The 16886-nt window shown below is 37.1% G+C and overlaps 2 protein-coding genes across 18 annotated transcripts in view; both read right to left on the minus strand.

Moving 5' to 3' along the window:
- On the minus strand, positions 1 to 2049 carry LOC139982827 (gamma-glutamylaminecyclotransferase-like). The gene is made up of 2 exons (XM_071995937.1): positions 1724 to 2049; positions 1 to 864 (listed from the first exon to the last, which is right to left on the minus strand). Exons 1-2 carry the CDS (start codon positions 1916 to 1918, stop codon positions 619 to 621), a joined length of 441 nt encoding a protein of 146 aa, XP_071852038.1. The 5' UTR covers positions 1919 to 2049; the 3' UTR covers positions 1 to 618.
- Positions 2050 to 6458: 4409 nt separating this feature from the next.
- Positions 6459 to 16886, minus strand: part of LOC139982814 (dynamin-binding protein-like) — a 70160-nt gene continuing 59732 nt past the window's right edge. For 4 of the 17 annotated variants that reach the window (XM_071995919.1, XM_071995914.1, XM_071995917.1 and 1 more), the window contains 6 exons: positions 15256 to 15363; positions 12552 to 12734; positions 12128 to 12310; positions 11284 to 11488; positions 10515 to 10621; positions 6459 to 9774 (listed from right to left, as the gene is read on the minus strand). In XM_071995919.1, the coding sequence (XP_071852020.1) occupies positions 9595 to 9774; positions 10515 to 10621; positions 11284 to 11488; positions 12128 to 12310; positions 12552 to 12734; positions 15256 to 15363 (966 nt within the window). In that variant the 3' untranslated portion in view covers positions 6459 to 9594. The remainder of the gene's footprint in view (positions 9775 to 10514; positions 10622 to 11283; positions 11489 to 12127; positions 12311 to 12551; positions 12735 to 15255; positions 15364 to 16886) is intronic. The other 13 variants (XR_011798364.1, XR_011798365.1, XR_011798366.1 and 10 more) reach the window with 13 other exon arrangements.

The raw sequence follows: 16886 nt of genomic DNA on the forward strand, positions 1-16886 counted from the left end.
ATTTGAAAAAGTAAATATATGATTTGAACAAGTCTCAAAATGACGGTACAAATAGGATGGGACACATTTTGCTACTCACACAGAAACGCATACTGGCCTTGAATACTAAACAGCTGAAAAACATATTTCAAGATCATAGCATATGATCTGTGGCCTATATTCTATCATAGCTGAAAGCTTTGCAGAAGGCCCTGCTTTGAGCCCTCACATGACGACAAAAATATTGTTCTTGATGAATTATTGTTCACCACCATGCAAACGTTATAGCCTATCCACAACAGTTCAGCAAATTTAGACAAACGCTCTTTATTACTTTTTCATAAACCTACCAATTTATAACACATGATCACATGTATAAAAAGTGACAACATGTGTAAATATATCAGACGATCGGAAAAGATAGCTCACTCCCTAATATAATTTGCCATAAAGATTATGAAAGCCTCGTATGGTCTTTCTGTGATCATAATGAATTTGTACATAATATCAGAGTAGTATGTGAGTACAGGTATATTTCAGTATCATGAGGAATGAATGAAGACAGTTTAAACTGTATGTTTCAATATATGACTGATAGCCTACATTCTACACAAGATACACAGTCACAGCCTACTCGACTCAGTCAGTTGCTTCGTAGGGTTTACCAATTTCTTTACTATTGTAGCTGGTATAGTAAGACAGTTCAAGGACGTCTTTACTATAGCCTCTGCGGACATACGTCATACATTGTTCTACAGTACCCTGGGCTCCCTCTTCTCTAACTATATCGAGTACTTGACGGTCGTAATGCTCCGGGTAACTTTCAAAATTATCCAACCATCTTAAGAGTTGGTCGTCAACATCCCATATCTCTCCATGGACATTCTGCAGAGAAGAATGAATGTGATCGAATTATCATTGTAAAATGGCAAAATACACACCATCAATTTAGTTGATTGAGAAATGCACCAGCTATATACAATGTGTAACTGTTTATATAATCTAAAGCTCTCATGGCATATCAATCTCAACTTCTAACAAAACAGTAACAAGTTGTCTGAATTCCATAACGATGTTGAAACGTTGCTAGACAATCTCTCTTAAAACAACCAAAGTAGTTGCATCTTACAAGTTCACTACATTAGTTTCACTTATAGAACCGCAAATCTTAACACTTTTTAGACGTTTGTCTCTGAAAAGTATGAGAATTAAGATCGGGTGTGGGAGAGGTTAGCTGACGGGTGCGAAAAAGGAGGTATATATAGTTATTTTGAAGCACTCTATATCCAGAAGCTCAAGTTTGCTCATACTTATGAATGTTCAGATTTAAATTGTGTAGAACAATGTTGCTACTGGACTCGGTCACTACAAGTGACCTCTAAATGGCTTTAATACCGAGGGCTGAAATGATATTTTACTCCACTTCTTAAAGAGAGTTCAAGTGATATCCCTCAGTACGTCATAGCTGCTTATACCGATGTTTGGAACAACTCCCTGGTTGGAACACCTTCTACAACCATTGAGTCAAATTAACTTTGCAGATTGTGCTCAAGAACGTAGAACTTTCAATCTCAAATTGATTTACTGGTAAGCCGATGAAATATATACTAGTGCAAGACATACTGTAAAAAATATAGGGGCTGGGTGGGACGGCGGTTTGTCATTACTCTTTCAAGAGAAGCCCAACAACATAGCAAGATGCCCAGAAATGTGGTCTTACCATGACAGAGCAGTTTGTACTTACATTTCCAACGCCCTCGTCATCAAAGAGCAAACCAGGGACCCGTTTGTACTGCTTGAAAGTAAATGCCACGAGCGGGTACTTCTTACAAGTCGTTCCCTTGCTCACAAAGGTAGCTTTGCCGTTGGTAACGTCAATGAGGTGAAAGTTGAAAATTTCCGTGCTTTTGAGAGTCCCGTACACAAATATGCGATGCATGGCGACGATAACTTGATGTGAAAACCTGAACTAATAATTTAGCTGGAGCCATGCATCCGTCTAGCAAACCTTGTGTTTGGTGACTTTAGTTACTGTAAAGATCAAATTCTAACCTTTGAGTTATACTTCGTGATGTTTACTTTGGTGATATCTACTCAGTAAATCAATATGCAGCTCACGTGGTCTTTGTGTAATCAGAAAACCACATGCGGGCAATAAATACTTATTGGCTTTAAATAATTCATATAACGATTTAATATACTGTCACAATAATAGCAACAGCATCGAACACGTCGTGTAGCAATATCTTAAACGGAACTTGGGGCCCCGATATTTAAGGATCCCAACATAATTATTTCGATATTAAAAGCGCAGTCTCATAAATATGGCGAATCGATATATATTGTGCACGATAGAAACTGCGACAGTCGCAACAAAATATGTGTGCCTAAGATGTGTTTACGTGTACGATCGGCACTGCGACAGTCTCAACGCAATCTGTGTGCCAAGTATGTGTTTACGTGCACGATAGCCACTACGACAGTCGCAACACAATATACGTGCCTAAGATGTGTTTGCGAGCACGATAGTCACTACGACAGCCTCAATGCAATATATGTGCCTAAAATGTATTTACGTGCACGATAGAAACTACGACAGCCTCAATGCAATATAAGTGCCTAAGATATGTTTCATGCACGATAGAAACTTGACAATCACAATGCAATATGTGTGTCTAAGATGTGTTTACGTGCACGATAGGCACTACGACAGTCGCAACGCAATATGTGTGTCTTAGATGTGTTTACGTGATATAACTGAGTTATCTCCATTTATAGGTTATCGTAATCGATTTGAGTTGTCGCGTATACAAGGATTTTAGAGTATATTAACCTCTAACAAAATTTGACCTTTGCAGATATCAATATAGATATTGTACTCAATAGGTTGAACTAAAATTATTGTGCTAAGTATGAAGTAAATCCAATGTTTACTTTTGAAGTTATTGTGTTTATAAAGAATTTCCAGAGTTTGGACTTCGATCAGCTCAAATGACCTTGAGCTTTGCAGAAAACATTAGGTTACTGTATACTATCATGGGCTGTTACTGTTAACTGAATACCCTGTAGGACTAGCTGTTACTAATAGGATTTGTATCATTGTTGCTACATGTGCAGGTTATGAATTGGGGGTTTGGGGATGCTGTTTCTGTTAACTAAATACCCCTGTAGGTGACTAGCTGTTACTAATAGGATTTGTATCATTGTTGCTACATGTGCAGGTTATGAATTGGGGGTTTGGGGATGCTGTTTATGTTAACTAAATACCCCTGTAGGTGAATAGCTGTTACTAATGATCATTGTTGCTACATGTGCAGGTTATGAATTGGGGGTTTGGGGATGCTGTTTATGTTAACAGAATACCCCTGTAGGTGACTAGCTGTTACTAATATGATTTGTATCATTGTTGCTACATGTGCAGGTTATGAATTGGGGGTTTGGGGATGCTGTTTATGTTAACTGAATACCCCTGTAGGTGACTAGCTGTTACTAATATGATTTGTAGCATGGTTGCCACATGTGGTTATGAATTGGGGGTTTGGGGATGCTGTTAATGTTAACTGAATACCCCTGTAGGTGACTAGCTGTTATTTATAAGATTTGTATCATTGTTGCTACATGTGCAGGTTATGAATTGGGGGTTTGGGGATGCTGTTTATGTTAACTGAATACCCCTGTAGGTGACTAGCTGTTACTAATATGATTTGTATCATTGTTGCTGCATGTGCAGGTTATGAATTGGGGGTTTGGGGATACTGTTTCTGTTAACTAAATACCCCTGTAGGTGAATAGCTGTTACTAATAGGATTTGTATCATTGTTGCTACATGTGCAGGTTATGAATTGGGGGTTTGGGGATGCTGTTTATGTTAACTGAATAGGCATGTAGGTGACTAGCTGTTATTTATAGGATTTGTAGCATGGTTGCCACATGTGGTTATGGATTGGGGGTTTGGGGATGCTGTTAATGTTAACTGAATATATACTGCATTTACACATCCCCCTCCTACCCCGACTTTTCTTGTGTAAATTGCTTACATTTTATATCACACGCACACAAAGTCGAACACACAAATTTATTTTAAGTTATGGATATGTTAGCACCATTTTGCATCTTAGCCCACTTATCGTAATAAAAAAAAGGTTTCTCAAAGGAGAGGGGGACCCCTCCCTAGAATGGACGTCAGCAAAAATCATTTGCACTGCACCCCCATTAAAAATGCAAGTTTGTAACAGTGGGTAGATGGTGTCATGAAAAGTCATATATATCAATACATGAGTTAATTTAAACTTAAATATACGGACTCTTAGAATAGGGAAAAACGTGGACTTTCTCCCTCACGACACTACGAGCTGGCTACGTGCCTGTTTAAGACCTTGGTCTTACCGATGGAGGGCAGTGAGCTGAAATACTGCACTGTATTGCCTGATGTCAGACAGAACGGGGAGCATACTAATTGGGACAGTCAACACACAAAAGGACAGCACTCTTTCATTTTAATATGGTTATATATATATATATTATATTTCCATTAAAACAACGTTTCATCTGGTCACAAAGTGTTTCGTCAACAAGCCATACATAAACTACTGCTGGTATATATATACTACATATAGGCAGACACTTATATCTATGTGAATGAGTAATATCTTTAGCACATCTTGAATATCTTTCATGCATAGACATTTTTATACTGTTTGAATTTATTAAAATGACAAACTTTAAGGATGGTTGTTTTAACTTACACCTAAATTACAATAGAAATCTATCATGTAAAAATTCAAATGGTTGTTTCTGGGGTAAATACCAAGCAAATCCATAACAGTTGAAAAGAAATGGATCAGAAAGTAGCTAGGATAAGTCCACTATTGTTTCTGTTGTGGGGAGACAGGTAAGCGGGGAACGAAGTAAATCTACCATAACATCATCTGTTTATGATAGACAATGTGGGAGAGGAAATAAAACAGGTCAAAGAATAACAATAATTGCTGAAATGACCAGTAAATAGGACAGACCACTCATTGAGAGTATTCTAAGTAAAAATACATGTTAACAGTTAGCCTAGTTTTGTTCCCTATCGAGGTATACTATAATGTTTAGTTTGTATAGCCTTCTCAATCTTATCAAGACTACCTGACAAGCAGAACTTGCCACTCTTAAAAAGGTTCATTTAATGTTTGCACAGACTGCAAATGTATTCAAACTACCATCATCTAAATGAATACAGGTCAACTGTGGTTTAAAGTACGCAGTAAGCATACACACAGTGATCTGATGAATAGGGAATGTATGAGAAATATTGTACACCACACATACCAGACCACAAGAGAGACATCATGTCATATAAACAAGCTTGGTCATTTTAATGGTCTAGTTTGTACTGAAATTATTACATTCAACTGGAATGTGTAATACACAAACAAAAAATATATATATATGCAGAAATCCCAGCTGTAATTTAGCAGACCACATAATGTATCATCACCTACACACAGAGGGAGAAAATGGAATCCAATTCCTGCTCCAATCCTCCTCTTGTCAGCTACTCTTGATGTGTAAATTAAACAATGTAGGCATTGTCAAATATTTAAAGTCAGGTTCTTGAAGAACCACAGGTCATTTGACCCAGAGTTCCTTTACCCACTACTTGACACATCAAAATTATCAGTAAATTGGTTATACTTGAGACAATTACTGCACATGAATGTCTGTGATCTTCAATCTGAAAGGATACATCAATCCCTAGTGCAATTAGCTTCTTCATGTGTAGTAGCTTTTCCTTTCAGAAACACAGTGTACAGTAAAGATCACTTGTCGACTTTAAACCAGGATCAAGTGTATTTATTCCCCTTTCAAAGAGACGATGATTCCCTTGATGGAACACAGTCATAATCACTGGCTACAGTTTCTATGTATCAAGTCATACACAGTTATAATCCCTGGCTACAGTTTCAATGTATCAAGTCATACAGTCATAATCCCTGGCTACAGTTTCCATGTATCAAGTCATACACAGTAATAATCCCTGGCTAAAGTTTCCATGTATCAAGTCATACACAGTCATAATCCCTGGCTACAGTTTCAATGTATCAAGTCATACAGTCATAATCCCTGGCTACAGTTCCCATGTGTCAAGTCATACAGTCATAATCCCTGGCTACAGTTTCCATGTATCAAGTCATACATCAAGTCATAATCACTGGCTACAGTTTCCATGTATTGAGTCATACAAAGTCACAATTCTTGGCTACAGTTTCTATGTATCAAGTCATACAAGTCATAATCCCTGGCTAGTTTCCATGTATCAAGTCATACAGTCATAATGACTGGCTAACGCTCTATGTATCAAGTCATACAAAGTCATCCCTGGCTACAGTTTCCATGTATCAAGTCATACACAATCATAATGACTGGCTACAGTTCTATGTATCAAGTGTTTGGTGTTTTGTGCTCAGACTCCACCTTGGGTGACATTTCTTAAAAGTATCATGAAGAATCTTTGCAACATACAACACAGCACAGCAGTAGCAACAATGGGCCCCACGTCCCTAGTGACCTTTGACCTAAATTACCGCAACAAAATATTACACTACTTCATTAATTATGATCTGTTGATCCCATTTCTGCATATAATTAAATAATGACCAAAGACAACCCCTAATTGGACTTTGATCAACTCCTACAGCCCCAAACGGAGAACATTAAGAGTTAATTTTCATCAAAATTCTCATAATTCCTGTGAATTCCACATTGTTTGCTCTGTTAGTTTGTGCAAATCTATTTCTTATTTTCTTTGAGGCTAGAATACCACTGGTCATTCTTTGGTGGTGGTGACCTAAGATCTGTTAAGAATAATAATATAACAAAAAGAAAATACAAATATTTGAAGTTATTGTCACAGGCATTTTCTATCTGTATGACATGCAAGGGAAGTGTGATAAGGGTTGCATTTAGATTGGTTATTTTCCTAAAGCTAATATTGTCTTTGAAGACTGGCTACCTTACATAACTCACAAGTGTCAAAGAAGACATAACTCACAAGTGTCTTTAAAGACTGGCTACCTTACATAACTCACAAGTGTCTTTGAAGACTGGTTACCTTACATAACTCACAAGCCTCTTTAAAGACTGGCTACTTACATAACTCACAAGTGTTTTTGAAGACTGGCTACCTTAAATAACCAAGTGTCTGGCTACCTTACCAAACTCACAAGTGTCTTCAAAGACTGGCTACCTTACCAAACTCACAAGTGTGTTTGAAGACTGGCTACCTTTATACATAACTCACAAGCGTCTTTGAAGACTGGTTACCTTACATAACTCACAAGCGTCTTTAAAGACTGGCTACCTTACATAACTCACAAGTGACTTGAAGACTGGCTACCTTACATAACTCACAAGTGTCTTTGAAGAATGGCTACTTACATACCTCACAAGTGTCTTTGAAGACTGGCTACCTTACATAACTCACAAGCGTCTTTAAAGACTGGCTACCTTACATAACTCACAAGTGATTTGAAGACTGGCTACCTTACATATCTCACAAGTGTCTTTGAAGACTGGCTACCTTACATATCTCACAAGTGTCTTTGAAGACTGGCTACCTACCATAACTCACAAGTGTCTTTGAAGACTGGCTACCTTACATAACTCACAAGTGTCTTTGAAGACTGGCTACCTTACATAACTCACAAGTGTCTTTGAAGACTGGCTACCTTACATAACTCACAAGTGTTTTTGAAGACTGGCTACCTTACATAACTCACAAGTGTTTTTGAAGACTGGCTACCTTACATAACTCACAAGTGTTTTTGAAGACTGGCTACCTTACATAACTCACAAGCGTCTTTAAAGACTGGCTACCTTACATAACTCACAAGTGACTTGAAGACTGGCTACCTTACATAACTCACAAGTGTCTTTGAAGAATGGCTACTTACATACCTCACAAGTGTCTTTGAAGACTGGCTACCTTACATAACTCACAAGTGTCTTTAAAGACTGGCTACCTTACATATCTCACAAGTGTCTTTAAAGACTGGCTACCTACCATAACTCACAAGTGTCTTTGAAGACTGGCTACCTTACATAACTCACAAGTGTCTTTGAAGACTGGCTACCTTACATAACTCACAAGTGTCTTTGAAGACTGGCTACCTTACATAACTCAAAAGTGTTTTTGAAGACTGGCTACCTTACATAACTCACAAGTGTTTTTGAAGACTGGCTACCTTACATAACTCACAAGCGTCTTTAAAGACTGGCTACCTTACATAACTCACAAGTGACTTGAAGACTGGCTACCTTACATAACTCACAAGTGTCTTTGAAGACTGGCTACCTTACATAACTCACAAGTGTCTTTGAAGACTGGCTACCTTACATAACTCACAAGTGTTTTTGAAGACTGGCTACCTTACATAACTCACAAGTGTCTTTGAAGACTGGCTACCTTACATAACTCACAAGTGTCTTGAAGACTGGTTACCTTACATAACACACAAACATCTTTGAAGACAGGCTACCTTCCATAACCCACAAGTGTCTTTGGAGACTGGCTACCTTACATAGCTCACAAGTGTCTTTGAAGACTGGCTACCTTACATAACTCACAAGTGTCTTTGAAGACAGGCTACCTTACATAACTCACAAGTGTCTTTGAAGACTGGCTTTAATCTCCAGTGAATTTCGAGACAGATAAACTGAAAAACTACTTACAAGTTCACACATTTATATACTGTAGATCATTACTGATTGGAATGTATATCTCCAGCAGTCTCTCACTACAAGAGATGATAAGGTGTATGTCAAGAAACAGTTTAACAGGTGTATTCTAGCTAGGTTCATTAATTCAGGTTTGGCTGAAATTAACTCACAGAAAACAGGTGGGTTACTGGACAAATGTTGATACAGTGAGATATATGTAATGAATAGATTTGTATTATTCCATATTCACAAAACAATCACATCTTAATTTACACCACCTCTAGATAAAGAGGCCTTCCATTGCTTGCTATGTAATGAATCAATCATATCACTTTCATTAGCTCCCTTCAATACCATTCAAGCTCGCATCAGCTCAACATTGCACAGATTAACAGCTTTGAATATGAACATAGTGTTAATTACTCTGTAAAATGACCCACTCTATGTAATGCTCAACCACAAGACAATGAATCTTCTGGAACACGGTAGAGAGATGACTAGGAAAATGTCATTTTGTGTACACACTCTAAAATGGAAAAGATACATTTAACATCAAAATATAAATAGTCCGGACACAAATAAAGAATATGGTCAAGAAATGGATAAAAGCTACAATGTATAGATGTAAAAAACTTGGTTATTGCGGATGGTTACGGTTTAGAAAGACTGGTGGTTAGGACTAGGGAACGAGGAACGGAACTAAAGATATTAAAAGTACACTAGCTGTTAAGTACGAACAGATTCAAGGGTTACTTAAGTCACTAAGATTTTCCGCACATATCAAGGGCGTACCACAGATCATGTCCACGTACATCGGGCCTAGTTATTGCTCCTTTAACTTCCTTCAGCAAATGACAAATAAAAACCTTTCCTCAATAATAGATAATATTGCATCAAATAAGAGAGACTTCAAGGAATCTTGGCAAGATAATTTCCTGGCACATAACCCTGGCGTCCTTCCTGGTCGACGAGCCACCACTCCGAGTTTCCGTCGACGTCTTGTGCTGAAACCAATCGGACAACCATGCCTGCATCTAGACTGATCTCGTTTGGAGCACTAGCTGTAAAACTCCACTCTGCATAGAAATACTACAGGTGAGAAATCAAAAGGAGAATCGATGAATGCCTGGTGAAATCATTCAGTACCATGATGACTCAGTGCATCTTACTTACTAGAATCAACAGAATGTACAATACTTCTAGGTGTAATAATGATTCTATTCTGTTCCTGAAGTATGTATTCTCTGTCCTTGCTCCGGCTACTTACCAATGGCAATACCTCTAGTTCTAATAATGATTCTATTCTGTTCCTGAAGTATGCTTTCTCTGTCCTTGCTCCGGCTACTTACCAATGGCAATACCTCTAGTTCTAATCATGATTCTATTCTGTTCCTGAAGTATGCTTTCTCTGTCCTTGCTCCGGCTACTTACCAATGGCAATACCTCTAGTTCTAATCATGATTCTATTCTGTTCCTGAAGTATGCTTTCTCTGTCCTTACTCCGGCTACTTACCAATGGCAATACCTCTAGTTCTAATCATGATTCTATTCTGTTCCTGAAGTATGCTTTCTCTGTCCTTGCTCCAGCTACTTACCAATGGCAATACCTCTAGTTCTAATCATGATTCTATTCTGTTCCTGAAGTATGCTTTCTCTGTCCTTGCTCCAGCTACTTACCAATGGCAATACCTCTAGTTCTAATAATGATTCTATTCTGTTCCTGAAGTATGTTTTCTCTGTCCTTGCTCCAGCTCAATACCTCTAGTTCTAATAATGATTCTATTCTGTTCCTGAAGTATGTTTTCTTTGTCCTTGCTGCCGCTACTTACCAATGGCTGTTCTTCATCACTGCCATCACACTGGTCAACTCCACCTGCTGCTACAGCAGCCTCCTCCTGCCTGCTTAAAACTGAAGATGGCACAAAGCCTTGAGACACTACAAAGGAAAGCAGAGGGCAGTATACTCTTCATTAAAAGTTGACCTCCTGCCACAGTACATTTGTATTTAACATACAGAGTAGTATGTTTGTATTACAGAGTAGCATAATTTTTATTACATGCAAAATAGTATGTTTATTACACACATTTGTTTGTATTACATACAGAATAGTATGTTTTATAATACACACAGAGTAGTACGTTTGAATAACATACAGTATGGTAGTATGTTTGTATTAAACACAAAGGGTATGTTTGTACTACATACAGTATAGTAGTGTCTTTGTATTATGTGCAGAATAGTATGTTTGTATTACATACAAAGTAGTATGTTTTGTATTACACAGAGTAGTATGTTTGTATAACATACAGAATAGTATGTACATTATGACATACAAAGTAGTACATTTGTATCACCTCGGTACCCGCCACACACCACAGCCGCCTTGGTACCGGCCACACCACTGCCTTGGTACCTGTCACACACCACCATCGCCTGGGTACCTGTCACACACCACCATCACTTTGGTATCCATCACACACCACCATCACCTGTATACCTGTCACATCCACCACCATCATCTCAGGTGTACCTATGGTACATCTCCTTTGTTCCACTAGCTATGACTCGGTTCCCATATCCCAGTGCTTATGACTCACCTCCATTGTCCACATACCAACGATCCCCTCCACCACTGGGATCTTGTTGCTTGATGATTGCCACTAGGTCTCCTTTGTTCACACTCAACTCCATCGGCTCTTTAGCTATGAACTCACATGAAGCTCTCACAAGTCTGTCCGCTGGGTAACGTTTGGTCAGTCTACCACGATGGTTTTCACTTTGATTGTTATTTTTGTTTGGTTGCTGTTGACAATCCAAATGTAAATGAAAACGTGTCAATAAGAACCTTGTAGTTATGGAATCAACACCACAGACAGACTAAGCAAATCAAAGAGGTAAACAGCAGAGTAAATCTAGAAACTTCTTGTCCAAATATAGTAGTAAATTCAAGTAGACTACAACACACTTTGTCATTGAAGAAGTCTGTTTTCTCTCACATATTTATTTAATTGCACTTGAATAATAAATATATATTTTAAATCATGAGTTGCAACTATTTACATCTCACATGTGATATTCTCACATAATTGGTTACACCACAATATAGCTAAAACATTACAACCAATTTGGTTGCACTTTATATACAAATTAATAACTGGTATTACCCCAATATTAAACACTAAACAGTCAATGAAAAGTTGAAAAATTTTGTTCACAAACAATTCAAGTTTTAGACTAATTTCATAAATTCTTGGCATGATTTCGGTGGAGTGATGTAACAGCTAACCTATCCATGGTAAATTACTCTTTCTTTATACCTCCCTGTATGGTTATCACCATATTAAGATAACACTGTATTAGATGCTGGTGTCAAGACCTGTGGCAACATGGCCGCTGCATAAATGATATGAACAGTGTAAAGATTAACATTGAAGTACTCACAGGTTTGCTTGGGGGCGGAGCCGGCTGAGTAGATCTGCGACTAAGTCTCCTGTCTAGTTTATCCTTCTTATCAAAGTTGTTGGGAACGAAAGTAAACTGATACTGGTGCTCGACGGCCGACAGATGACTAGCCTCAAAGGCAGCTAGTATATCAGTAAGATCACTGTTATGTACAATAGATAGCTGTGGAAGAAGCAGGCAACTATTAAATACTGTCAATATATTAACATAGTAACACAGAGTACTACTCAATATCACTTGATGCATCAGGTTTCCAGGTGATTGTAGTATGAGTTACTGATGATAGTATGAATGACCTCCAGTAGAGGATGGATTCATCTGAATTGATCTAATGATAGTATGAATTACCTCCAGTAGAGTATGGATTCATAAGAAGTAATCTACTAATGATAGTATGAATTACCTCCAATAGAGGATAGATTTTCTTCAGTGTAGAGTTGATGTGATCTCTCTCTGCTTCTACAAATGAAACCACACAACTCTTGAAGATAGCCAATGACATCTCACACAATTTGGGAATCTCATCTTTCAGCTGAATATTCATGGCTTCAAAATTCTTCCGAGCTACTTCTTTCTCATCTCTGACCTGTGAAATATAATCAGGTTACTATAATGGTGAGAAGTGTCTTCACTGTACACTGTATTATTCTACTGTGTGACTTGATAATAGTACTAACTATGTATACAGATAGTAGTACTAACTATATATAAAGGTGATAGTACTAACTATATATACAGATAATAGTATTAACTATATATACAGATAATAGTACTAACTATATACAGATAATAGTACTCACTATATATACAGATAGTAGTACTAACTATATATACAGATAATAGTACTAACTATATATACAGATAATAGTACTAACTATATATACAGATAATAGTACTAACTATATATACAGATAATAGTACTAACTATATATACAGATAATAGTACTAACTATATATAAAGGTGATATTACTCACTATATATACAGATAATAGAACTAACTATATATATATATATAGTAGTACTAACTATATATACAGATAGAAGTACTAACTATACAAAGGTGATAGTACTAACTATATGTACAGATAATAGTACTAACTATAGATAAAGGTGATAGTACTAACTATATATACAGATAATAGTACTAACACAGATAATAGTACTAACTATATATACAGATAATAGTACTAACTATAAATATATACAGGTAATAGTACTTACTATAAATATACAGATAATAGTACTAACTATATATACAGATAATATTACTAACTATATACAGATCATAGTACTAACTACTAAGTAGTTTCTTTCTATTATTATTATTATAGGAAACACTGAAAAAAATCAGTACAAAAATCATTAGATATATTCAGACCTCCCGTTATCACAAAGGCTCCATAAATCTAATATCCTTAACAGAAACAGAGCCCTTACTTTTTGTTACTGCATGATTTGTTATTACTTAAATGGCCTGTACCTTAAGGTACTAAATAACACCAATAACAACAACAATGAGGATATTACTGACACCACAAAGCTGTTTAACACAGAAGCAAGTGAAATAAAGATATATATATATATTACAATATTACAAAATACATCAATAATTGGGAGATATGCTGTGACAACTCATTGGAGTTACAATCAACAGAACACACTTGGGATACAAAGATGATAACACAACCTACCACCAGAGAATCTGCATAGTAAAAAGAGAGTGATAGTAAAACAAGATACCTCAAACTATCGTCAAGGATATTGTCCCTCTTACAACATGGATACACTAGTGTTACATACCTCACCCTATAGGAATCTAGTGGTCCAGCATACCTCACCCTATAGGAATCTAGTGGTCCAGCATACCTCACCCTATAGGAATCTAGTGGTCTAACATACCTCACCCTATAGGAATCTAGTGGTCTAACATACCTCACCCTATAGGAATCTAGTGGTCCAACATACCTCACCCTATCAGTAGGGATCCAGTATTCTAACATATCACACCCTGTCAATAGGGATCCAGTAATCTAACATACTGTATCTCACCCTATCAATAGGGATCCAGTGGTCTAACATACCTCACCCTATCAGTAGGGATCCAGTATTCTAACATATCTCACCCTATCAATAGGGATCCAGTGGTCCAACATACCTCACCCTATTAATAGGGATCCAGTGGTCCACCATACCTCACCCTATCAATAGGGATCCAGTAATCTAAAATACATCACCCTATCAATAGGGATCCAGTTATCTAACATATCTCAACCTATCAACAGGGATCCAGTGGTCCAACATATCTCAACCTATCAATAGGGATCCAGTGGTCTAACATACCTTACTCTATCAATAGGGATCCAATATAAACATAACATACTTTAATCTATTAATATAGATCCAGTATAAACCTAACATATCTCACTCTATCAATAGATCCAGTGGTCCAACATACCTCAACCTATCAATAGGTATCCAGTAATCTAACATATCTCACTCTATCAATAAGGATCCAGTGGTCTAGCATACCTCACTCTATCAATAAGGATCCCGTGGTCCAACATATCTCACTCTATCAATAGGGATCCAGTGATAGATTATACCCCATCCAGTGTAAAACTAACATATCTCAACCTATCAATAGGGATCCAGTATAAACCTTTAACATATCTCAACCTATCAATAGGGATCTAGTATAAACCTAACATATCTCAACCTATCAATAGTGATATAATAATGCACTCTGTCATTCTAGCCAAGGCAATTGAAATATATATTCAACACATTCAAGGAAATTAAAAATATTCCAAGTTATGAATGGCCACAGATGAAAGTTACATTGATGGATACCACAAAACAACGACAATGTGAATGACTGTCCATGAAGAACCATACATGAAGATGATATAAATTCAAACATTTAACACAGTTTTGCCTGATGAGAGAATTCAACAAAACTACAAATTTGCATCCAACATCAAGTCCATAAATTTCGAATGCAGGTAAAAGCATGCATGTATTTTTTATTCCTGAGGACATCAATGAGATATTTGAAACAAGCAAACGGGTTATTAACCAGGGCTGACGAACAGAGACTGATTCCAACCTCTTTGGGTTTCTTTTCTTTGAGCCGTCTCGGGCTCCCGACAGATGAAGCCTGCTCATCTTCATCGTCACTCTCATGTAATCGATCCAATTTATCCTTTCCCTTGGTCTTAATCAGCAACAGGTAAGCCAGAGAACAAAACAACTTGACTTCAATTATAGTAAATGTTTTTGTGTCATATAACAAGCAGGGTAACTTGCGTTTACAAGGTGTGTATACTCGGATCTCTGTTTAACTCAAAATAGACTTAGACATTTACACCAAATAATAAAAATCCAATAAAGAATCTTGAAATATATTTAGTAAGATTCAAACATGAAGTAGTTCCAGGCTTTTATTATGTTGAGGTTATTCTGTTGACAAGGTTTTCAGACTCCATGAACCAAGGTTTTATGTGGCTCGACATGTATCAACTAAATCCAAGCTTTATTGAGGAAGTTATTATATTGACAACAGTTTTAGACTTTGATCTCTGGCATTGATCTAAAGTGACTCTGGATCTTCTCAAAAGATTTAAAGTGGATCTACTTATCACATAGGAAATTGAACTATCCTGTAAATGTAGTGTTGTTGTGTTAAAATGACCAATATAACATACATACACACACACATGCCATCACCATCGCATTTTGCATACTGTATTAGCAAGGAATCAATTGAAACTGAAGATATTCCCTGACATTGTGATTAACACATTAATCCCTCACAGCACAAAGTGTATCTCCCATCACTTCAACTGAAGATATTCCCTGACATTGTGATTAACACATCAAAACCTCACAGCACTAAGTGTATCTCCCATCACTTCAACTGAAGATATTCCCTGACTTTGTGATTAACACATCAAACCCTCACAGCACTAAGTGTATCTCCCTTCACTTTCACTGAAGATATTCCCTGTCATTGTGATTAATACATTAAACCCTCACAGCACTAAGTGTATCTCCCTTCACTTCAACTGAAGATATTCCCTGACATTGTGATTAACACATTAAATCCTCACAGCACTAAGTGTATCTCCCTTCACTTTCACTGAAGATATTCCCTGTCATTGTGATTAATACATTAAACCCTCACAGCACTAAGTGTATCTCCCATCACTTCAACTGAAGATATTCCCTGTCATTGTGATTAATACATTAAACCCTCACAGCACTAAGTGTATCTCCCATCACTTCAACTGAAGATATTCCCTGACTTTGTGATTAACACATCAAACCCTCACAGCACTAAGTGTATCTCCCTTCACTTTCACTGAAGATATTCCCTGTCATTGTGATTAATACATTAAACCCTCACAGCACTAAGTGTATCTCCCTTCACTTCAACTGAAGATATTCCCTGACATTGTGATTAACACATTAAATCCTCACAGCACTAAGTGTATCTCCCTTCACTTTCACTGAAGATATTCCCTGTCATTGTGATTAACACATCAAACCCTCACAGCACTAAGTGTATCTCCCTTCACTTTCACTGAAGATATTCCCTGTCATTGTGATTAATACATTAAACCCTCACAGCACTAAGTGTATCTCCCTTCACTTCAATTGAAGATATTCCCTGACATTGTGATTAACACATTAAATCCTCACAGCACTAAGTGTATCTCCCTTCACTTTCACTGAAGA

Source organism: Apostichopus japonicus, chromosome 16, assembly GCF_037975245.1.
Source record: "Apostichopus japonicus isolate 1M-3 chromosome 16, ASM3797524v1, whole genome shotgun sequence".
Lineage (NCBI taxonomy): Eukaryota > Metazoa > Echinodermata > Holothuroidea > Aspidochirotida > Stichopodidae > Apostichopus > Apostichopus japonicus.

Coding starts and splice junctions, on each gene's coding strand:
- LOC139982827 (XM_071995937.1), bottom strand. CDS start 1,918: ATGCATCGCATATTTGTGTACGGGACTCTCAAAAGCACGGAAATTTTC. Junction 865..1,723: donor ATGACGAGGGCGTTGGAAAT/GTAAGTACAAAC, acceptor TCTTCTCTGCAG/AATGTCCATGGAGAGATATG.